Raw genomic sequence first — 26,068 nt, forward strand, 5'->3', positions numbered from 1 at the left:
GCTCTAAAATTTATTCTCTGCAAATAGCATGTCCCTTATGTTTTATTATGTCTAGAATAGATAGACTTCAGAGCTTAATAAATGTGATAAGTGAAAAATAAAAAAATCCAAATACTTACCGTATGGCCCATTTCTACAGCCCCTCCACTGATCTGATCCTGGCTGTACGTGCAGATCACTGGAATCCAAGTAGGTCTCACGCTGGGCTGGTACTTCTTTAATGGAGCCTGGGAGTGTTCTGCGCATATGTGTGCAAGGACATGGCATATCTCTGTAACATCATGACCTTTCGTGCACTTGCGCAGAACCCTCCCAAGCCCTCTTAAAAGCGGAATGTACCCGCCCAGCTTGAGAGGCCCAGAGATTTCCGCACAAGCATGGGTGTTCTGAAGATGCAGCAAGGACTGGACAGGTAAAATAGAGGGGCCAGAGGGGTGATTATAATAATTTTTTTTATACCTTTTAGGGTTTATAAAAATGGCAGCGAGCAGCTGCACTTTTGCTGAATCCAAACAGAAATGAATTACAAAAAATCTGCATACCAATTCCATTTGAATTTATTTGCACATCTCTCATATTTCCTGTTTTAAAATCTAATTGTGAGCCAAGTCCAGTGTAAATCTGCAGGACTAAAGCTTCTTTAAAAATAATCAATATCTATTGATTTTTTTTACCCATAATGGTTTTTATAAAAAGAAAAATCAGTATTTTTTTCCTATCAACAGAAATCTTGCATGGAAAATATGTACTGCTGTTGTTATCACGGCATATAACTTTTTTTTAGAGGTTTTAGTGAAATCTGAGAAGGTTGAGTAGTGGGGAGTTAGATATAATCAGTAGAAAAAGGAGATGAAATTCATATTTGATGATCTATTGTGACATTATATTATTACTAAGAATCATATAACTAACATATAATCATATCACTAAGAAACATGTAATGTTAATAAATGATAATCATTGCAATAATTGTCTTTTTAGTTAAAGCAACAACTACTACCACCACCACAACCACAACCACCACTGCAAAAACGTCAACACCAACAGGTATGCAGCAATAATAATTTACATTAGTTTAGGCTTTTTTAGGCCATTTACTGTATACACCAACTGGACATCACAGTCATGATGTTGGAGAATGGAGCGGCTTAGTTCCCATACTGAGCAGGCACTGACTATGCTACACAGCCAGCATCAGTCTATAACAGCAGTGACAGGAAGCCGCTCATATTGCTTCTGATTAACCATGTAAATGCCACTGCCAATCACTAATAGCGGCATTTAATAGCGCTTTCAATTGTTTACTCCTGCACTTACTATCATTGGCTCCTGTGATATAAATTTGGGGCTCTAATAGGTTACCTGCTGAAGACCTCCATAACTACCATGTTGAATGGGATTCACAGGAAAACATTAATTTAAAGAGGACCTGTCACCAAATTAAAAGTCACCAATTTTTGTTGTTGAACTCCAGCTGCTCCCCCGAGCATGCCATGCCTTTTTTGTTTTTCTATTAAATCTGTCATTCAGTTCCAAAAAATATGGGCCTTTTATTTAGTAATTAGTAACTAATTTTATAGTTTTTATTTTGGGGCTGCGCTCACAGAGTAATTATGCAGAGCAACTTGAAAACATTCCCCCAGAGAATCCTGTGAGCAAAGCCCACTTGGAAAAGATCAGAAAGGTTAGCATTAAAAAAAGTAAGGCCATACCTCTCGAACCATATGCTGGATTATTTAGGGGAGCAGTAGGATCAAAAAAGTACAAAAACCTTTTAAGGCTATGTTCACATGTAGAGCTTTTTGCTGCATTTGTTATACAAAAATTCATCTGAGTTTCACAGTACCAGCAAATCTATGAGATTTCAGAAATCTCATGCACAGACTTTTTTTTTCCTGATTATTTTGTCAAAGAGCTTCGTTTTTCTAAAATGCAGCATGTCACGTCTTTCAGCGTTTTTGCAGCATTTTTCACCCTTTGAAAGCAATAGATAGTCCAAAAAATAGTGTAAAAAACTGCAAAAAACACAGGTATTAAGCTTTGCTATGTTTTTGGTGCCAAAACCTGATGAAGTTGAATTAGATAATTTTTTCATGCACTAAACTTTATCAGCATGCACAAGAGAAAAATGTACCCTGACAAAAACTAAGCAAAAAACACAGCAAAAACTAAGCAAAACTTCCTTTTTGTAACCAGCTTAAACACAGCTTAAATTTTGCATTAAAAACATTCTCTCTAGGTGGTAAAGAACCCCGGAAAACTTGTTCCATTTGGGTCAGAGCGATTCGCCACAGTGCTGGAGATGGTCCAATGCAACATTTTCTGGCAATGCCCGGGAATATTATCTTTCTGGAGAGGTATCAATACCTCTTTATGTCACATGGGTCTAACGATACGATACCTCACTCCCCAAGAGATCTTATTGTCACTCCTCTCGAAAACTTTTAAACCAAAGAAGCATGACTTAACCCCTCTATTACTAGCTGCCACAAAACATTTGATATCTTCACATTGGAAGTCTTCAACTCCTCCAACGTTAGGAGAGTGTATCACGAAGGTTCATGACATATACCAACTCAAAGAATTATCTAGTTTGGAAACTCACACACATGATAAATTCAAAAACTCATGGCTCCCCTGGACAAAATATTCCCACACCCTTCTTTAGAGTTACTTAGTCTTTACCTTCCCCTTACCTACTAGTTAGCCAATAAGACTGGCTATGACCTAGTCCTATGACTTTGGGGTACACGCTGAGGTGGTCGAGTCCATTGCTCAGACTGGTAGCCCGTCTTGGTCTCCAACAATGAATAGCTTTGTCTCATTCTACTTACAAGCTAAATTATATTTTCTAGTAAAGAGTCCTTTTGTCACATCTTCTTATGTAAATCCCCAGATGTTCCCTTGAGGAACATTAGATCTGGAATTGATCTTTACCCTTGGCCTGATCTAATTTATGTTGTAGTTATTTTGTTCTTTTCTATTTGACATGTACATTGCTCCTCTCAGTTTATCAGCATACTGGCTGATTATACCTTAATTAATGTAATCTGACCATAGATGTTATACTGTAATACACTGTAATACACATGTTTGTTCTAAAATTAGTAAAGATTTCCAAAAAAACACACAAAACTTTGCATTAAAAACCAGCAGCAAAACGCCATGTGCGACCATAGCCTAGCGGTGTACTTCATAATAGAATCTTAGAACCTTTAAAAAATAATTTATTCTGTAGGTTTAGAATTATGATTTTACTCCTTTCTTGGACAATACATATTAATTCTATGTCAGAGCACTATCTTTAATTTTCATTTTCTTCTTTTTTAATAGTTATCCCATGTATAACAACCACAAGCACAATAACGGATACAGGTAAATACGCATAATTTTATGATCAATACTAAATCTAAGGCACGTTTGTGAAGCATGGACCATACTTGACTCACAATACCATTGTTTGGGCCAGGTATTCACAAACGTCTTAAACAGGTCTAATTGTTGCTCCTATGTAGGATAATGTAAAACAGGGGTGAGGAACTTTTCTCTGCCAAGAACCATTTGGATATTTATACCATCCTTCGCCGGCCGTACAAATTGCGTGATATCTCTGCCTACAAAATATGTCCTGATGCTGGCACTGGTGTCAGGACATATTTTTTCATTGCATGTGCCTCAGTGTTCAGTAGTGAATGCTGTGTGTGCATGCTCACAAAGCTAAAAACTTATTGGGCCCACGGCAGTCAAAATACAACTGCTGGACCAAGTGCTGCAGCCTACAGGAATCTGCCGCGGAGCCGGATACAGGGTCATCTATGGCCTCAAATGGCCTGTGGGTCTGAGATTCCCCTCCCCTGCTGTAGACCCTACTAAAGCTATATTTTATTCCATACACATTATAAACCATACATAATACTATAGTACATATGATATCTACTGTATATAATACAGCATATACTGTATGGAAACCATACATCTTTCCCTACACATGTCAGCTGTTTTTAACAGCTGATATGTGCCTCTAACAGCCGCGGGTGGAATCACGATCCACTCGCTGCTGTTAACCTGTTAAATGCCGCTGTCAACTTGACAGCAGCATTTAACTCATGCTTCTGGGAAATCGCATTTTTTTTCTCCTTTTTAATGCACTTGGAATTTATTCCTCATTTAGTACATTATATGGTAATATGAATTGTCTCTAAATTTGTCAACTTGCCATGCAAAAATGAGGTCCTCATATGGCTTTGCTGAAGAAAAATAGAAAAGTTATGGCTCTTGGAAGATGGATAGGAAATAAACAAAATGCAGATATACTGAAAGTTGGCTGTAGTGGAAAAGGGGTAATGATGGTCTAAATCAGGCCGCAGGTAGGCTTGCATAACTTTTTTCTTAAAAGAAAATAGACTGGAACAATTGGGAAGCCTATCTAAAAAGTATTTGAAGCATTTTTAATGTGGATTTGGGAGAATCTGCTTCAAAATCCATGTCAGCAAACTTGTTGCGAACAAATCTTTTGGTGAGGAGATTAGTATATACTGGTTCACGTGCAAATTATTCAGATGCATTAATTGTACCAGATTATCTAAAAAAATATATATTTTTTCTTTAATTTTACTGGTTTCAATTTACGTTACCTCATCAGGGTCATCAACTACCACCCCAACTATCACCACCGTGACAACAACAACTTCTCCATCTACCACTCAACCCCCAGGTCCTCCAGGTATGGTAAAAAAAAACAGTTGACAAATTCAATGCAAATGCATTTGTTTACCGTGCATTTATGTAGATGTAGATTTTTTCTTGGTCATGAACTTTAATATGTATGTTCTGATGTATTCCAATATTGTAAAAGGCTGTTCAATAAGCAGAGGGACAAGTTATGAAGTCCACTCCTGGAAAGTGAACTGATGCTTAACTGTCATAACTCTCTCAATAAAAATAGACTTTAATTTTTTTTACACCGTTACATAGGTTGAAAAAAGTTCAACCTTCGTCCACCAATTCTACATTTTATCACTTTTTTAAGACACCTAATACACTTTTCTGATTACTAATTTTAAACATTGAGCTGTATATTATTTATTTTTTAGAAATCATATACTTTGAGTCCCCATACATATGAAGTATGTCAGCAAAACCAGCCGAATTTACTGCAACTGACCATCTTATGTGTATGGTGCCTCCTCATTCTCTCTGACAGGTGATGAGAAGGATTGGAAAGTGGGATTTTTAACATCCAATCCATTTTGTCTTCAATGGTGATAAGCAGTTATCAGAGATATCTGGCAGCGACTGTGCCCTCTCTCCCCAACTTTTACTAATTACCAAGATTTAAAAACTGCAGTGTAAGGCTACTTTCACACTAGCGTCAGATTCGGCCCGTCGCAATGCATCGGGCCGAGATTCCGACGCTAGCATTTGATGCGCTGCACAACGGAGGCAGTGGATGCATTTCTCCGGTGCATCTGCTGCCCCATTGTGAGGTGCGGGGAGGTGGGGGCGAAGTTCCGGCTGCGCATGCTCCCGGCGGTCCGCCAAAACACGGCGCAACCGTCGCATGACGGTTGCGACGTGTGTCAATACGTCACAATGCGTCGGTAATGTTACTCTAGGGGGCAAAAACGCATCCTGCAAACAACTTTGCAGGATGCGTTTTTTCCCCTAAACGACGCATTGCGACGTATTGAAAACAACGCTAGTGTGAAAGTAGCCTAAGAGAGGCTTCTCTTCCGGTTTAGTACAACTAACAAATAAATGGTCACTCATCCACTTGAACTGCCACCTTATTATACTACATTTCCTAAGGCTTCGAAAGCAGTAAAGCAGTTAAAAAACTGATCTCATCTTTCTTCTGGTGGCTTCTGTAAATCACTCATTATTTTTTATAAAGAGGTGAAAAAAAAGTTGCCAACCAAGCTTCTAAGGGAATGTCTGCCAACATTTTCCTACTGCGTCTTTTTCTGGCAAAACTTTGGGGAAACGCTTGTGGCTATAAGATGTTGTGTGCGCATGCCCTTAGAATATATTACCAGGACGACAAGTCCCTTAGTATTTTAATTTAATTGGATAGATACATTATTTCTGCATCTAAATCACTTGAAAAATATTCTTAAGTTGAATGTATATTTCCAATATTAAATATTGTTTGTTTTTTTATTAATAATTTGGACACCAGCCCCTTCACACCTCATTGTGTAAATTTATGAAAAAAGGATGTATTCTAAATGAAATGCATGCATTGCTCCATTTATTTTCATTTTTAAGAATATATATGTAAATTACATTCTTTACAGCATGAGGCCCTACATTAATTGCCTTATAGTCAGTGCACAGAGCCATGTACCAAAATACACACATTGGCATACAAACGACCCCTTGGAAAACAATGTAATAATTTATTTTTATGTTAATAATTTTCAACCTATAGAACAAAAGATTGGTGTGCAAAATTCAGTTCTTTTTTTTAATTTATCAATGTTGCTTTTTCCTTAGAACTAGTCATATTATACAGATGTACATAGAGGCTTCTGCTCATTTTCTATAGTGCAATAGTCTGCAGTAAAATAGTATATAAAGAAAATGAATGTTTTAAATAATTCCATTAATAGGTTCTTGTGAGGTCAGTGGAGACCCGCACTATTACACTTTTGATAACCAGGTTCATCATTTTATGGGAACCTGCACCTACACTTTATCCAAGCTCTGTAACGATAATACAAATCTTCCTAATTTCAACGTGGAAGCAGCTAATGAGCACAGAGGAGGAAATACTAGAGTATCCTATGTTCAGTATGTGAATGTGGATGTACACGGATACAGGATCACATTGGAAAAGAACAGAGTAGTCAAGGTAAGTCTAATTATTTCACATTAATAAATATATTATAAGAACTCAGATTAACCTAAAATTAAGTTCCAAATATATCAATCTTGTCTTCTATAAATAATATTTTTGAGAGTAGAATATATAATGTCAGACGATAGAATTTTACATTTTTCTTCTCTCATATTTTTGTAAATACAGGTCAATGGAAACATTGTGACGCTGCCAGAAGCGCTAGTGCCAGATATTAATATATTCCTGAGTGGACATGACGTAGTAGTCACAACAGCATTTGGCCTGAATGTAAAATTCGATGGAAACCATAGAGTAGTAGTAACTATTCCACATGGATATGCAAATAAAGTGTGTGGACTGTGCGGTAATTTTAATAGGAATATGACTGATGACTTCCTAAACCCAGATGGAGAATTAGAGCCAGACTCCAACAGCCTTGGTAACAGTTGGCAAGTTGATAATGATACCAAGTAAGTCAATTTTATTTTATTTTTTTTCACAAATTAAAGGGGTTGTCCACCATTGGTGAAGTCTTTGGCAAGCACTGCGGCTTGCTGAATCATAATTGTATAAAATATACACACCTTTAAGATTAGGTTCTGCTTGCTGTTTACAGCAGTTGTAACATGACCTTAAGTATTAAATTTGTAAAGTTACAGTCACGTACAATCTAGAGTCTCAGGCACCACTCTCAATAAAACATCGAGAGACTCACCAGAGATTCTGATCGGCAATCTACTGCAACCATGCAAATTGTATGGATTGTGTTAGGGTTTGGCAAGTTGCAGTGATGGTCAAATTATTCACCAGAAGTGGACAATGCCTTTAATATTCTATATTTTAATAAAATAATATTTAGTATATGGATTTCTCAGTCCCAGATTTTTAGATCTCTATTAAGTATTATTATAACTTGTATCAATTATGAATTTGTCATAGATGTACTCCTGGACCTGAAGTTCCACCTCCCTGCACAGATGATGAGAAAGTCATAATTTCCAGCAACAGCTTCTGTGGACTAATCACTGACCAGAGTGGTCCATTTAAAGATTGTCATGGTGTTGTAGATCCACTGGTCTACTTTAATAACTGTTTCTATGACCTTTGTGAGCTGAATCTGGATCCTGGTGTACTTTGTGACAGTCTTCAGTCATATGCACAGTCTTGTCAAACTAACGGGGTTGTGATAGGACCATGGAGAAATGAAACTTTTTGCCGTAAGCACATCATGATTACTCTCTTACACTCTCTGCTTGCTTGTTGTAATGTTCAAAGTCTAATTTTGTTTAAGTATAACTACATGAACTGAACTTAGAAGAAAACCCTACCAAAAGTATCAGCAACTACATGAAAGACATGAAAGACAATAAATAGTTAATGTGGTTATCCCTTTATGTTTTTATTTTTACTCTTATATATTTCTAATTTTGTTTTACAGCTCTCAAGTGTCCACAAAACAGCCATTATGAACCATGTGGGACCGCCTGTCCAGCAACCTGTGTGAATCCAGTATCTCCATCTTATTGCAATCTGCCTTGCACCGAGTCCTGCATATGTGATCCTGGCTACGTTTTGTTCAACAAGGAATGTGTGCCCAGTCTCCAGTGTGGCTGTTGGGAAAATGATAAGCATTATCCTGTTGGATCTGAATTTTGGACAGATGACACGTGCTCCACAATATGCAGATGTCCTTCAGCTGGAAGTAGCCTAATCTGTAAGAGTGATGCATGTCGAAGTGACCAATACTGTTCAGTGATAAATGGCATACCTGGCTGTGTTTATTACAGTTACGGTACCTGCAGAGTCCACAATGACCCTCATTACGAAACCTATGACAAGCAGGTCCATCACTTCATGGGTCTGTGCACATATACTCTCTCTAAATTATGCACTAACTCTTCATTACCATACTTTAATGTGGAAGCCAAGAATGTACATAGGGGAAATCCATCTGTCTCATATGTGCAGAGAGTGATTGTTGATGTCTATGGCTACCAAATACAGATTGTGAGAAAAGAAAACTCCCGCATTTTGGTAAGACGTCTACATTTATACTCAATATAACATTGCTTTGCTGGTACATGGCTGCTTATTACTGAATACATCACTCATTCATTCATCATTATCTTTGCAGGTTGATGACTTGTGGAAAACTCTTCCTGTCATTTTGAATGGAGGTGCAGTAAAAGTGGAAAGGAGTGGAAGATATGTCATTTTAGAAACTGACTTCAAACTTAGAGTTTCTTACGACACTGATCATTCCGTGGAATTGAAAATACCTGATGCATTCTCTGGGGAAGTTTGTGGCATGTGCGGCAACTACAACAATCGTAGACCAGATGACTTCCTTATGCCCGATGGACAATTGGCCCAAAATTCAAATGAATTAGGAAACAGTTGGATAGTCTATGACAAAAATGATCCGTCCTGCACAGATCAACCACCTCCACCTCCACCGCCAACTTGTCCCCCAGAGGACGAGAGCCTCTATGAAAGCAATGCATTCTGTGGTTTGCTAACAAGTAAAGATGATCTGTTCAGTGTATGTCACGATGTTGTCGATCCAGAGAGTTTCTTTGAAATCTGTGTGTTTGATCTCTGCGCATTAGATGGAGGCAAAGATATTTTGTGCAGTGCTTTAGAAGCATATGCTGATGCCTGTCAGAAACAAGGAGTCACCATCCCAAGCTGGAGAAACATTACATCTTGTGGTAAGTACAAGTTGTAAAAGTGTTGACAGCTTTAGTTCTAATATGCTTAAGTCTGTTGTCTGGGGTAAAAACATCACAAAGTCAGCACTAGGACCAATGTTATTCAGTGGATCAGTGGGGCTGTTCAGATGACCTTTTTTACATGAAAAAAATCACAGCATGTACTAGTCTCGTCCATAATTCAGATGAAACTCTTCTATTCAAGTATATGGGTGCACAAAAAATAGGATCCCATGTAAATAAGTCGTATCGCGTCTGTTTTCTACGGGTACATTGCAATTGTTCATATAGAGAACTGTATTTGGTCTTGTAAATTTTATTCACTGCTGATGAATAAAAATGAATGCCGAATGGAAACTAGATGAGAAATCTAACATTTTTCTGTATGAAAATTTGATGATGTTTTTATATGGCTAACTGAACTTAGCCTAATTTTGGTAAATTTTGTGCACTAGAATTCACAGGAGATGAAGAATGTCCAAGCAATAGCGATTACAAGGAATGTATGACTGCATGTCCAGCAACCTGCCTGGATCCACAGGCTCCAGAGAAATGCACCTCTCCATGTGTGGAAGGGTGTGAATGTAAAGACGGGTACATTCTCAGTGGAGGAGCTTGCGTTTCTAAATCACAATGTGGATGCTCGTACAATGACCAGTATTATAATGTAAGTGTCCAACGGAATTTTTTTTTCTTTTTGCTTTTTATACTTCTCTGCTGCTGAATTTTTGCTGAAAATGTTGAATTTTTTTAAGCAGTTGTTGATTTTTTTTTTTTTTACAGAGCGGTGATGAATTCATTGAAGGAAACTGTGAGAGGAGATGTCAATGTCAGGATAACAACATGGTCTCCTGTTTACCTATGTCTTGTCCAGAAGATGAAATCTGTAAGGTGCAAAATGGATTATTGGGCTGCTACCAACCAAGCAGTGCAACTTGCCACATTTATGGTGACCCTCACTACTCCACATTTGATGGCACACTTCACCATTTCCAAGGATCTTGTAACTACACTGTATCAGAGACCTGTGCCAATACATCTCACAGCTTTATTGTCACCACACGCAATGAACACAGAGGCAACCCAAGCTGGACAGCCATAAATTCAGTTGCTCTGACTGTGGACGGTGTGCACATCTGGATCGAGAAGAACAATATTGTGCATGTAAGTTAAATTATTTCATTACAAGTCTACGCAGATTGTACTGTAATACCATAGAATTCTGCTAATACATAAAAGCCACATATATGTTCAAAACATTGCACATATATATTTTACATTCTCAGGAGTTACCCTATAAAAGATAGCTTGAAGTTTGTGAGAAAAAAGTGTTGTAATGTTTTTGGATATTCAGTTGTTGTGTTATCATAAAAGGAGACAACATTCTGTTATTGTATTGGACAATATCAATTTGCATTTTTGCAATTTTTTTACGGAACAAAATTTTTGTTAAATGTTAGATATTTGTTAGTTACCGTATTTGTAAAAGTTTTTTCTTTTTATATTTTTTTGTAAAAAAATAGTGAAATATTTCTATTTACAGCACAAATGGCCAGAATAAATGTGGCACTGTTATTATTCAGGTAAATGTTGTTATAGCTAAAAATTATAGTTCTCCTCTACCTTTGCTTTGCAGGTCAACAATGTTTTAGTTACTCTCCCTGCTGACGTGTTTGGCATAAGCATCATAAGAAGTGGCCAGTACGTAGTAGTTAATACCCACTTTGGACTCCAGATTAAATTCAATGGAGATCATGAATTATTTGTAATAGTGAGTGAGAAATACAAAGATACATTGTGTGGATTGTGTGGCACATACAATGATAATCGCTTTGATGACTTCACAAAGCCTAATGGCAGTATTGTAACTGATGTCAATGACTTTGGAAACAGCTGGCGAGTACCAGATGATGGATGGCCGTGAGTATTTTCTTATCTTATCTGTCCATTTGTCCATTTATTTATCCATATACAGTATAATTTTTTTTTGCAATGTGAGATCTAACTTTGCTATATCTTAATTTCTGTAGTTGTGACCCTCCTCCTCCTCCTCCACCTACGTGCCTTCCCAACATAGAGCAAGAAGCTGAGGCTAAGTGTGAAATAATAAAGCTGCTCAATGGCCCCTTTTCACAGTGTCATGCTCTCATTCCACCATATCAATACTTTGAGAGTTGTGTGTATGACCAATGCGCGACAGGAGGGAATGATACTTATTTCTGCAGCTCACTAGAATTTTATGCTGCAGCATGTGAAGCAATAGGAGTCATTCTTGGCGATTGGAGACAGGAAACTAATTGTGGTAAGAAGTTAAACTTTTTTTATCATAATGAATTATTAAATATGTTATGTTGTATTTTATAAATGTTATTTTTGCTTTTAGGAGAAATAAAAAGCACAAGTCCACCCAAAACTACCACCACTGCAGCTACAACAACTACTACTATTACTCCTACAACTATTGGCTGTGACACAGTAGGAACCACAACTTCAACTACACCAGGTAAATGGTTTTACTGCATGATATTCTATGAACACGATGAATGTTATATAAATTGGACACCAGGTGAAGGTATATCTAGAAAATAAAAGGCTAATAAAGTGATAACTAGGTGACTATTTTCAGAGTATAAGAGAAAAATCAAAGTTAAGGAACTGAATACATTGACATTCGGGTTACATGCACTAGATACAGTAGCTGCATATTTCAGATCTAATATCTAGGTAGAATTTGGTTTAGGAAGTGGAGGATGAAGGCAATCCTATATATTCTTGTGACTAAAGGTTTGGGAATGATTAGAACAGATAGCTGCTGGAGCCAAGTTCACACATTCAGTATTCGGTGAGTGTTTTCCATCAGTATTTGTAAGCCAAAACCAGGAGTGGGTGATAAATACAGAAGTGGTGCATATGTTTCTATTATACTTTTCCTCTGCTTGTCCTACTCTTGGTTTTGGCTTACAAATACTGATATAAAATACTGACCAAATACTGAACATGTGAACGTGGCCTTACTATCAGGGCCGGTTTTAGGCAAAGTGAGGCCCTAGGCAAATATTTAAAATGGGGCCCCAAATGCTAACATATTGCACCATCAAACAGAAACATTTTGGTTGTAGCTACATGCGCTGATTTCAGGCCACTAAACGAGTGTGATTAACAATATTGAAGTCATTCGCCGCTTGTTTCCAGCCTCTTTACACTGGCTGAGGAGTAATGATGGGGACAGAATGATCACTAGTAAATCAATCTGTCCCCATACAGTATCATCTTAGCAGCATATCTGCAGGCTTAACGGGGCGATGTGCTGATGAGAACAATGATTTTTGTTTCGGCATATACTGTGCATACATACACAGTACATACACACAGATACACATACCATACATACATACACAGACATATACCTTACATGCATACACACATACAGTTATATACACATATAGTATACACATACCGTACATACATACTGTACATACACACAGATATACATACAAATACAGTATATGCAAACACATACATATACCTTACATGCACACAGATACATACATATACCGTCATACATACACATACCATACATACACACATGCATATTCTGTACATTCACACAAATACCGTACATACATATACCATACATACACACAGATACACACACATATACCGTACATACTCAGATAATTATATACACATATAGTACACACATACCATACATACACCAAATACACATACCGTACATATATACATATACCGAACAGATACAAATACATGTACCATACATATACACATACAGTATATACACATAGCATACACATACCGTACACACATATACATACACATATACTGTATGTACATGCACATAAACATACATATATACCATATATCCAAAGAAATTTATTGCACATACACAGATACACACAGATACTGTACATACATACACACAGACATACAAATATACCATACATACACACATATGCCGTACATACATACACAGATATACACACATACATACATACAAGCACATATATACACACATACTAATCTTGTAGAGGTGATCAGAGGAGCCCTGGATGAGGTCACATAGTTCAGTTACAGAGGGCTGCAGACCCCACTGTGGGGGATGGGGCACAGAGCAGACAGCACTGATATCAGCCCCCTGGTTCTACCTGCTGTCCCGTGCAGTGAGCTCCTCCCCCATCTCTTCACAGTGAGGAGACGCTGCAGCCTGCTGGGGACAGAGCAGTGGAGGGAGCAGAAGACCCCCTAAGGCTCTCTTCCTCCACTGCTGTCTCTATGTGCTGTGCGGTGGGCACCTCACCTGACTGTAGGGGTGACTACTCACGATTGGGACGCGCCATGCAGGAATACAGCAACCAGTGAGCGCTCTCCTCAGTCTGGTCATGGTGAGGTAAGGGAAGCTTTCATTGGCCAGCGTCTCTCCATGCATGACACGCCCCCTTTTTGATCTCCTGCACTTCGTGCCCCGCTCTCTCCCTCGCACTGGGTGTTCCATGATTATAGGAGGGAGTGAGAGGGGCCCGATCCTGCATAATACCGGGCCTGCCTGCAGGAGCCCCCCTCCACTGCTGGGTCCTGGAGCAGTGCCATCAGCAGTGTGTCCGCCCCAGGCTGGGGGCCCCTAGGGCAGCGGGGGCCCTAGGCAGCTGCCTAGTCTGCCTGCCCCTAACGCCGGCCCTGCTTACTATGATGCTTTAATCTTCATGCTTGTTTACAGTCAAGCTTTCCTCCTCTGCCTACTGTCTAATTGTCCAGTAGGCAGAGTACAAGCTGCATCTGTCAGACAGAGAGTTTGCGCTGGACAAGACACAATAGACAATTGAGTGCAGAGGGGTATGTGGTCATGTAAAGCTGCATGATTATAACAGGACAAGTTTTGGATGCTTTTCCAATTAAAACATTATTATATTTTAGTTTTCTATATTTATATCAGAATTTTTAAATCCAGGATAGCCCCCTTTTTCATTGTAGCGAAGCATTCACTATGCAAAGATATGCATTAGCTTAGCTAAGAAGCTGGAACTGGTACAATAGGCTACTTATGACTAAGTGAATTTAGTTAAAAATTAATATGCTCCCAAAAATTTTAAATCTGAAAAATAAGTGAGCAGCACATTTTCTATACAATATTTTCTATCTCTCTAGTTACTATGGATTACAAACAAAATTTGGTTACATGTGATTTGTAAAGATTGGTTGATGGATCTCCATGGCAAAAGTTCAGTCTATGGCTAGCACTGATAATTCTATATTTAGTTACAATGGTCTAAAATCAATAAAGAAAATGTCTGAGGCCGCCGTCACACATGCGAGTTTTACGGACGTAAGAGCGCAGAATCTACGTCCGTAAAACTCGCAAAAAATACGGCACAATTATTCTCTATGCCCCTGCTCCTATTTGCCGTATTTTACTGATCAGTATTATACGGCTTTCTACGGCCGTACAAAATCGCAGCATGCTGCGTTTGTCACCGTACTGCGCAAGAAATACGCCAATGAAAGTCTATGGAAGAGTGAAAAATACGGATTACACACGGACAAGCAGTGTGACTTGCGAGAAATACGCAGCGCTGTTAGAGAGAAAAGCCGGTAATTCAGTGCGGTGTACAGTAAAATCACACTGACAGCTTCCAGTCCAATAGATATAATAAATGTGTACACATAGAATAGGTATATATATATATGTCAGTGAGACACATATATGTATATATATTAATATTTATTCCAGCGCTATACAGCTTGAAAGCCGGTAATTCAATTACCGGCTTTTTCTTTCTCCTTCATAAAACCCGACATGATTTGAGACATGGTTTACATACAGTAAACCATGTCTTCTCTCCATTTTTTTTGCAGATTCCACACTACTAATGTCAGTAGTGTGTATCTGCAAAATTTGGCCGTTCTAGCTCTTAAAATAAAGGGTTAACTGGCGGAAAAAATTGGCGTGGGCTCCCGCGCAATTTTCTCCGCCAGAGTAGTAAAGCCAGTGACTGAGGGCAGATATTAATAGCCTGGAGAGGGTCCACGGTTATTGGCCCCCCCCTGGCTAAAAATATCTGCCCCCAGCCACCCCAGAACAGGCACATCTGGAAGATGCGCCTATTCTGGCACTTGGCCACTCTCTTCCCATTCCCGTGTAGCGGTGGGATATGGGGTAATGAAGGGTTAATGCCACCTTGCTATTGTAAGGTGACATTAAGCCTAATTAATAATGGAGAGGCGTCAATTATGACACCTATCCATTATTAATCCAATTGTAGTGAAGGGTTAAATAAAACACAAACACATTCTTTAAAATTATTTTAATGAAATAAAAACAATGGTTGTTGTAGTATTTTATTCAACGCCCAATCCAGTCACTGAAGACCCTCGTTCTGTGAGTAAAGAAACATAATAAACCAACAATATACTTACCCTCCGCAGATCTGTAACGTCCAACGATGTAAATCCTTCTGAAGGGGTTAAAACATTTTGCAGCAAGGAGCTGTGCTAATGCAGGCTGCTCCTCGCTGCAAAACCCCAGGGAATGAGGCTAAAAATAGATCAATGATCTATATTTAGCATCATTTGCGGTGAGGCGCCCTCTGCTGGCTGTTCATAGATCGTGGGAAATTACCTAGAAAGCTCCCTGGCTTTTTTCCGCCAGTTAACCCTTTATTTTAAGAGCTAGAACGGCCAAATTTTGCAGATACACACTACTGACATTAGTAGTGTGGAATCTGCAAAAAAAATGGAGAGAAGACATGGTTTACTGTATGTAAACCATGTCTCAAATCATGTCGGGTTTTATGAAGGAGAAGGAAAAAGCCGGTAATTGAATTACCGGCTTTCAAGCTGTATAGCGCTGGAATAAGTATTAATATATATACATATATGTGTCTACTGACATATATATATATATATATATATATATATATATATTCTTTTCTTTTTGGGACACATGGATCACTTCTATAGCGGTATGTTGGTTTTGCAAGCCTGCGAGAAAACCACGCAGTACGGATGCCATACGGATTACATACGGAGGATGCCATGCGCAAAAAACGCTGACACAGCCTGCCTACGGAGGAGCAACGGACCATTTTTTTGGGGACTTTTCAGCGTATTACGGCCGTAATATACGGACCGTATTGTTTTACGCTGTGTGTGACGCCGGCCTGAAATAGAGAAAAGCATCTCTTTGAATTGTCTTAGTATTTATCCTATATGTGTGACAAAGATCTTAGTCATAGTAGTTAATTATGGACATGCCCAAACGAAGAGTTGTATAAATTCATGACCATGTCATGGTAATGGCAAAGAAAATGAAAAGGAATTTTCAAGGCAGATGAAAGTAAATCTCATCGGATTGCAATGAGAGCCACACGAGGTATTGGGTAAGGTATTTACAATGGCAAGTCAAATAGCCTAGTGCTGGGCGCTCATCTACCTCGACTTTTGACTATTCATCTTTCATGTCAGAAGTGCATGAAACTTCAATTATCTCCCTACAAGAATATGGAGGAATGTTCCATTATGCTATGCGCACACAGTGCATTTTTTATGCATTTTCGTGGTGTTTTTTCCATGCGGAAATGAGCCAAAACACTATGGAATCCTTATGCTAGCTAATTCAATGACAATCCTGAAGTGTTGTGCAAATGATCAGTAAATTTCCTGAAATATTTGCAGTGCTTTTTTTCTGCAGCATGTCAATTGTTTTTGCACTTCTGCAGTTGTTTACACCCATTAACTTCAACTGAGTCAGCGAAATCCGCAGCAAAAAAAGCAGGTATAAAAATGTTTGCGTATTTGCTGCGTATTTGCTGAGTTTTTGTGTTTTACAGGCTTCCTATGGTGTTTCCCACTCTGTCATCTTTGTGACAGCATGAGAAACACTGGCGCAGTGGTTCTTATCGGCAGTAACACTACCACCGGTAAGACCGTTGGTCAGAGCATTGTGGAGTCATACTGTCAGATGTCAGCATGACCTCGCAGCTTTCACTGTGACCCACAGCAGTGACCTGCGGTAAAAGCTTACCACAGGTCAGTAGGTGAGGGCCGATGAGACTACTGCTCCCATCGGGCTACGTCTGCTGTCACTGATAACAGTGACAGCAGGTGCCACTTATGGGAGATGTAGTCTCATCTGTCAGCACCATTGCTCACAGTTGAAAATAAAGGTTAAATAATTACATACACATTCAAATAAAAAAAAAAAAAACATACTCACCTAACACCAATTCCCCGATGCCCTCGTTTCCTAGAAATAATCAAAAATAATAAACAACATATACTCACCTGTCCACTGTAGTTCACGTAATCCCATGGCGATTGTTATGAAAGCAATTCAGTACTACTATGGACATAGCGGTCAGAGCACATACAGTGATCTGACAATAACCCAAAATCATAGAACGAGCTCTGAGACGTGGGAACTCTGCAGACCGCAATCCCTAATCCTCTCCAAACAACACTAGAGGCAGCCGTGGATTGCGCCTAACTCTGCCTATGCAACTCGGCACAGCCTGAGAAACTAGCCTGAAGATGGAAAATAAGCCTACCTTGCCTCAGAGAAATACCCCAAAGGAAAAGGCAGCCCCCCACATATAATGACTGTGAGTTAAGATGAAAAGACAAACGTAGAGATGAAATAGATTCAGCAAAGTGAGGCCCGACTTTCTTAACAGATCGAGGATAGAAAAGGTAACTTTGCGGTCTACACAAAACCCTAAAGAAAACCACGCAAAGGGAGCAAAAAGACCCTCCGTACCGAACTAACGGCACGGAGGTACACCCTTTGCGTCCCAGAGCTTCCAGCAACAAATTAGACAAGCTGGACAGAAAAAATAGCAAACAAATAGCATAGAAGAACTTAGCTATGCAGAGCAGCAGGCCACAGGAATGATCCAGGGAAAAGCAAGTCCAACACTGGAACATTGACAGGAAGCCAGGATCAAAGCATTAGGCGGAGTTAAGTAGAGAAGCACCTAACGACCTCACCAGATCACCTGAGGGAGGAAACTCAGAAGCCGCAGTACCACTTCCCTCCACCAACAGAAGCTCACAGAGAGAATCAGCCGAAGTAACACTTGTGACCACAGGAGGGAGCTCTGCCACAGAATTCACAACAGTACCCCCCCCCTTGAGGAGGGGTCACCGAACCCTCACCAGAGCCCCCAGGCCAACCAGGATGAGCCACATGAAAGGCACGAACATGATCGGGAGCATGGACATCAGAGGCAAAAACCCAGGAATTATCTTCCTGAGCATAACCCTTCCATTTAACCAGATACTGGAGTTTCCGTCTAGAAACACGAGAATCCAAAATCTTCTCCACAATATACTCCAATTCCCCCTCCACCAAAACCGGGGCAGGAGGATCAACAGATGGAACCATAGGTGCCACGTATCTCCGCAACAATGACCTATGGAATACGTTATGTATGGAAAAAGAATCTGGAAGGGTCAGACGAAAAGACACAGGATTAAGAACCTCAGAAATCCTATACGGACCAATGAAACGAGGTCTAAACTTAGGAGAGGAAACCTTCATAGGAATATGATGAGAAGATAACCAAACCAGATCCCCAACACGAAGTCGGGGACCCACACGGCGTCTGCGATTAGCGAAACGTTGAGCCTTCTCCTGGGACAAGGTCAAATTGTCCACTACATGAGTCCAAATCTGCTGCAACCTGTCCACCACAGTATCCACACCAGGACAGTCCGAAGACTCAACCTGTCCTGAAGAGAAACGAGGATGGAACCCAGAATTGCAGAAAAATGGCGAAACCAAGGTAGCCGAGCTGGCCCGATTATTAAGGGCGAACTCAGCCAAAGGCAAAAAGGACACCCAGTCATCCTGATCGGCAGAAACAAAGCATCTCAGATATGTTTCCAAGGTCTGATTGGTTCGTTCGGTCTGGCCATTAGTCTGAGGATGGAAAGCCGAGGAAAAAGACAAGTCAATGCCCATCCTACCACAAAAGGCTCGCCAAAACCTCAAAAGAAACTGGGAACCTCTGTCAGAAACGATATTCTCTGGAATGCCATGTAAACGAACCACATGCTGGAAGAACAATGGCACCAAATCAGAGGAGGAAGGCAATTTAGACAAGGGTACCAGATGGACCATCTTAGAAAAGCGATCACAGACCACCCAAATGACTGACATCTTTTGAGAAACGGGAAGATCAGAAATAAAATCCATAGAGATATGTGTCCAAGGCCTCTTCGGGACCGGCAAGGGCAAAAGCAACCCACTGGCACGAGAACAGCAGGGCTTAGCCCGAGCACAAATCCCACAGGACTGCACAAAAACACGCACATCCCGCGACAGAGACGGCCACCAAAAGGATCTAGCCACCAACTCTCTGGTACCAAAGATTCCAGGATGACCAGCCAACACCGAACAATGAACCTCAGAGGTAACTTTATTGGTCCACCTATCAGGGACAAACAGTCTCTCCGCTGGACAACGATCAGGTTTATTAGCCTGAAATTTTTGCAGCACCCGCCGCAAATCAGGGGAGATGGCAGACACAATTACTCCTTCCTTGAGGATACCCGCCGGCTCAGACAAACCCGGAGAGTCGGGCACAAAACTCCTAGACAGAGCATCCGCCTTCACATTTTTAGAGCCCGGAAGGTACGAAATCACAAAGTCAAAACGGGCAAAAAACAGCGACCAACGAGCCTGTCTAGGATTCAACCGCTTAGCAGACTCAAGATAAGTCAAGTTCTTATGATCAGTCAATACCACCACGCGATGCTTAGCTCCTTCAAGCCAATGACGCCACTCCTCGAATGCCCACTTCATGGCCAGCAACTCTCGGTTGCCCACATCATAATTTTGCTCAGCAGGCGAAAACTTCCTGGAAAAAAAAGCGCATGGTTTCATCACTGAGCAATCAGAACCTCTCTGCGACAAAACAGCCCCTGCTCCAATCTCAGAAGCATCAACCTCGACCTGGAACAAAAGAGAAACATCTGGTTGACACAACACAGGGGCAGAAGAAAAACGACGCTTCAAGTCTTGAAAAGCTTCCACAGCAGCAGAAGACCAACTGACCAAATCAGCACCCTTCTTGGTCAAATCGGTCAATGGTTTGGCAATACTAGAAAAATTGCAGATGAAGCGACGATAAAAATTAGCAAAGCCCAGGAACTTTTGCAGACTTTTCAGAGATGTCGGCTGAGTCCAATCATGGATGGCTTGGACCTTAACAGGATCCATCTCGATAGTAGAAGGGGAAAAGATGAACCCCAAAAATGAAACCTTCTGCACACCAAAGAGACCCTTTGATCCCTTCACAAACAAAGAATTAGCACGCAGGACCTGAAAAACTGTTCTGACCTGCTTCACATGAGACTCCCAATCATCTGAGAAGATCAAAATGTCATCCAAGTACACAATCAGGAATTTATCCAGGTACTCTCGGAAGATGTCATGCATAAAGGACTGAAACACTGATGGAGCATTGGCAAGTCCGAATGGCATCACTAGATACTCAAAATGACCCTCGGGCGTATTAAATGCAGTTTTCCATTCATCTCCTCGCCTGATTCGCACCAGATTATACGCACCACGAAGATCTATCTTGGTGAACCAACTAGCCCCCTTAATCCGAGCAAACAAATCAGATAACAATGGCAAGGGGTACTGAAATTTAACCGTGATCTTATTTAGAAGGCGGTAATCTATACAAGGTCTCAGCGAACCATCCTTCTTGGCTACAAAAAAGAACCCTGCTCCTAATGGTGACGATGACGGGCGAATATGCCCCTTCTCCAGGGATTCCTTCACATAACTGCGCATAGCGGCGTGCTCAGGCACGGACAAATTAAACAGTCGACCTTTTGGGAATTTACTACCAGGAATCAAATTGATAGCACAATCACAATCCCTATGCGGAGGTAGGGCATCGGACTTGGGCTCATCAAATACATCCCGGTAATCAGACAAGAACTCTGGAACCTCAGAAGGGGTGGATGACGAAATTGACAGAAATGGAACATCACCATGTACCCCCTGACAACCCCAGCTGGACACCGACATGGATTTCCAATCTAATACTGGATTATGGGTTTGTAGCCATGGCAACCCCAACACGACCACATCATGCAGATTATGCAACTTCAGAAAGCGAATAACCTTCTGATGTGCAGGAGCCATGCACATGGTCAGCTGGGTCCAGTATTGAGGCTTATTCTTGGCCAAAGGCGTGGCATCAATTCCTCTCAATGGAATAGGACACTGCAAGGGCTCTAAGAGAAACCCACAACGCTTAGCATACTCCAAGTCCATCAAATTCAGGGCAGCGCCTGAATCCACAAATGCCATGACAGAATACGATGACAAAGAGCAGATCAAGGTAACGGACAGAAGAAATTTTGACTGTACCGTACCAATGGTGGCAGACCTAGCGAACTGCTTAGTGCGCTTAGGACAATCAGAGATAGCATGAGTGGCATCACCACAGTAGAAACACAGCCCATTCAGACGTCTGTGTTCTTGCCGTTTAACTCTGGTCAAAGTCCTATCGCACTGCATAGGCTCAGGTTTAAGCTCAGGTAATACCGCCAAATGGTGCACAGATTTACGCTCACGCAAGCGTCGACCGATGTGAATGGCCAAAGACATAGACTCATTCAAACCAGCAGGCATAGGAAATCCCACCATGACATCCTTAAGGGCTTCAGAGAGACCCTTTCTGAACATAGCTGCCAGCGCAGATTCATTCCATTGAGTGAGCACGGACCACTTTCTAAATTTCTGACAATATACCTCTATCTCATCCTGACCCTGACAAAGAGCCAGCAAATTTTTCTCTGCCTGATCCACTGAATTAGGTTCATCGTACAGCAATCCGAGCGCCAGGAAAAACGCATCGATATTACTCAATGCAGGATCTCCTGGCGCAAGAGAAAATGCCCAGTCCTGAGGGTCGCCGCGCAAAAAAGAAATAACAATCAAAACCTGTTGAACTGGATCACCAGAGGAGCGAGGTTTCAAGGCCAGAAACAATTTACAATTATTTTTGAAACTCAGAAACTTAGTCCTATCTCCAAAAAACAAATCAGGAATAGGAATTCTTGGTTCCAACATAGCTTTCTGATCAATAGTGTCTTGAATCTTTTGTACTCTTGCCGAGAGCTGATCCACAAATGAAGACAGACTTCTAATGTCCATCGCTACACCTGTGTACTGAACCACCCAAATGTCTAGGGGAAAAAAAAGGCAAAACACAGTGCAAAGAAAAAAAAATGGTCTCAGAACTTCTTTTTTCCCTCTATTGAGAATCATTAGTACTTTGGGCTTCCTGTACTGTTATGAAAGCAATTCAGTACTACTATGGACATAGCGGTCAGAGCACATACAGTGATCTGACAATAACCCAAAATCATAGAACGAGCTCTGAGACGTGGGAACTCTGCAGACCGCAATCCCTATTCCTCTCCAAACAACACTAGAGGCAGCCGTGGATTGCGCCTAACTCTGCCTATGCAACTCGGCACAGCCTGAGAAACTAACTAGCCTGAAGATAGAAAATAAGCCTACCTTGCCTCAGAGAAATACCCCAAAGGAAAAGGCAGCCCCCCACATATAATGACTGTGAGTTAAGATGAAAAGACAAAAGTAAAGATGAAATAGATTCAGCAAAGTGAGGCCCGACTTTCTTAACAGATCGAGGATAGAAAAGGTAACTTTGCGGTCTACACAAAACCCTAAAGAAAACCACGCAAAGGGAGCAAAAAGACCCTCCGTACCGAACTAACGGCACGGAGGTACACCCTTTGCGTCCCAGAGCTTCCAGCAACAAATTAGACAAGCTGGACAGAAAAAATAGCAAACAAATAGCATAGAAGAACTTAGCTATGCAGAGCAGCAGGCCACAGGAATGATCCAGGGAAAAGCAAGTCCAACACTGGAACATTGACAGGAAGCCAGGATCAAAGCATTAGGCGGAGTTAAGTAGAGAAGCACCTAACGACCTCACCAGATCACCTGAGGGAGGAAACTCAGAAGCCGCAGTACCACTTCCCTCCACCAACGAGAGAATCAGCCGAAGTAACACTTGTGACCACAGGAGGGAGCTCTGCCACAGAATTCACAACAGTACCCCCCCTTGAGGAGGGGTCACCGAACCCTCACCAGAGCCCCCAGGCCAACCAGGATGAGCCACATGAAAGGCACGAACATGATCGGGAGCATGGACATCAGAGGCAAAAACCCAGGAATTATCTTCCTGAGCATAACCCTTCCATTTAACCAGATACTGGAGTTTCCGTCTAGAAACACGAGAATCCAAAATCTTCTCCACAATATACTCCAATTCCCCCTCCACCAAAACCGGGGCAGGAGGATCAACAGATGGAACCATAGGTGCCACGTATCTCCGCAACAATGACCTATGGAATACGTTATGTATGGAAAAAGAATCTGGAAGGGTCAGACGAAAAGACACAGGATTAAGAACCTCAGAAATCCTATACGGACCAATGAAACGAGGTCTAAACTTAGGAGAGGAAACCTTCATAGGAATATGACGAGAAGATAACCAAACCAGATCCCCAACACGAAGTCGGGGACCCACACGGCGTCTGCGATTAGCGAAACGTTGAGCCTTCTCCTGGGACAAGGTCAAATTGTCCACTACATGAGTCCAAATCTGCTGCAACCTGTCCACCACAGTATCCACACCAGGACAGTCCGAAGACTCAACCTGTCCTGAAGAGAAACGAGGATGGAACCCAGAATTGCAGAAAAATGGCGAAACCAAGGTAGCCGAGCTGGCCCGATTATTAAGGGCGAACTCAGCCAAAGGCAAAAAGGACACCCAGTCATCCTGATCGGCAGAAACAAAGCATCTCAGATATGTTTCCAAGGTCTGATTGGTTCGTTCGGTCTGGCCATTAGTCTGAGGATGGAAAGCCGAGGAAAAAGACAAGTCAATGCCCATCCTACCACAAAAGGCTCGCCAAAACCTCAAAAGAAACTGGGAACCTCTGTCAGAAACGATATTCTCTGGAATGCCATGTAAACGAACCACATGCTGGAAGAACAATGGCACCAAATCAGAGGAGGAAGGCAATTTAGACAAGGGTACCAGATGGACCATCTTAGAAAAGCGATCACAGACCACCCAAATGACTGACATCTTTTGAGAAACGGGAAGATCAGAAATAAAATCCATAGAGATATGTGTCCAAGGCCTCTTCGGGACCGGCAAGGGCAAAAGCAACCCACTGGCACGAGAACAGCAGGGCTTAGCCCGAGCACAAATCCCACAGGACTGCACAAAAACACGCACATCCCGCGACAGAGACGGCCACCAAAAGGATCTAGCCACCAACTCTCTGGTACCAAAGATTCCAGGATGACCAGCCAACACCGAACAATGAACCTCAGAGGTAACTTTATTGGTCCACCTATCAGGGACAAACAGTCTCTCCGCTGGACAACGATCAGGTTTATTAGCCTGAAATTTTTGTAGCACCCGCCGCAAATCAGGGGAGATGGCAGACACAATTACTCCTTCCTTGAGGATACCCGCCGGCTCAGACAAACCCGGAGAGTCGGGCACAAAACTCCTAGACAGAGCATCCGCCTTCACATTTTTAGAGCCCGGAAGGTACGAAATCACAAAGTCAAAACGGGCAAAAAACAGCGACCAACGAGCCTGTCTAGGATTCAACCGCTTAGCAGACTCAAGATAAGTCAAGTTCTTATGATCAGTCAATACCACCACGCGATGCTTAGCTCCTTCAAGCCAATGACGCCACTCCTCGAATGCCCACTTCATGGCCAGCAACTCTCGGTTGCCCACATCATAATTTTGCTCAGCAGGCGAAAACTTCCTGGAAAAAAAAGCGCATGATTTCATCACTGAGCAATCAGAACCTCTCTGCGACAAAACAGCCCCTGCTCCAATCTCAGAAGCATCAACCTCGACCTGGAACAAAAGAGAAACATCTGGTTGACACAACACAGGGGCAGAAGAAAAACGACGCTTCAAGTCTTGAAAAGCTTCCACAGCAGCAGAAGACCAACTGACCAAATCAGCACCCTTCTTGGTTAAATCGGTCAATGGTTTGGCAATACTAGAAAAATTGCAGATGAAGCGACGATAAAAATTAGCAAAGCCCAGGAACTTTTGCAGACTTTTCAGAGATGTCGGCTGAGTCCAATCATGGATGGCTTGGACCTTAACAGGATCCATCTCGATAGTAGAAGGGGAAAAGATGAACCCCAAAAATGAAACCTTCTGCACACCAAAGAGACCCTTTGATCCCTTCACAAACAAAGAATTAGCACGCAGGACCTGAAAAACTGTTCTGACCTGCTTCACATGAGACTCCCAATCATCCGAGAAGATCAAAATGTCATCCAAGTACACAATCAGGAATTTATCCAGGTACTCTCGGAAGATGTCATGCATAAAGGACTGAAACACTGATGGAGCATTGGCAAGTCCGAATGGCATCACTAGATACTCAAAATGACCCTCGGGCGTAT

General features: G+C 41.3%; 1 protein-coding gene across 8 annotated transcripts in view; it reads left to right on the top strand.

The window, feature by feature from the left end:
* Positions 1 to 26,068, top strand: part of LOC138638112 (IgGFc-binding protein-like) — a 246,804-nt gene that overhangs the window by 63,964 nt on the left and 156,772 nt on the right. For all 8 annotated transcript variants that reach the window (XM_069727126.1, XM_069727130.1, XM_069727129.1 and 5 more), the window contains 13 exons: positions 982 to 1,047; positions 3,334 to 3,375; positions 4,643 to 4,723; positions 6,612 to 6,853; positions 7,028 to 7,311; positions 7,781 to 8,058; positions 8,280 to 8,875; positions 8,976 to 9,552; positions 10,008 to 10,219; positions 10,336 to 10,716; positions 11,189 to 11,472; positions 11,583 to 11,854; positions 11,936 to 12,055. In XM_069727126.1, the coding sequence (XP_069583227.1) occupies positions 982 to 1,047; positions 3,334 to 3,375; positions 4,643 to 4,723; positions 6,612 to 6,853; positions 7,028 to 7,311; positions 7,781 to 8,058; positions 8,280 to 8,875; positions 8,976 to 9,552; positions 10,008 to 10,219; positions 10,336 to 10,716; positions 11,189 to 11,472; positions 11,583 to 11,854; positions 11,936 to 12,055 (3,435 nt within the window). The remainder of the gene's footprint in view (positions 1 to 981; positions 1,048 to 3,333; positions 3,376 to 4,642; positions 4,724 to 6,611; positions 6,854 to 7,027; positions 7,312 to 7,780; positions 8,059 to 8,279; positions 8,876 to 8,975; positions 9,553 to 10,007; positions 10,220 to 10,335; positions 10,717 to 11,188; positions 11,473 to 11,582; positions 11,855 to 11,935; positions 12,056 to 26,068) is intronic.

This window comes from Ranitomeya imitator, chromosome 5 (assembly GCF_032444005.1).
Source record: "Ranitomeya imitator isolate aRanImi1 chromosome 5, aRanImi1.pri, whole genome shotgun sequence".
Lineage (NCBI taxonomy): Eukaryota > Metazoa > Chordata > Amphibia > Anura > Dendrobatidae > Ranitomeya > Ranitomeya imitator.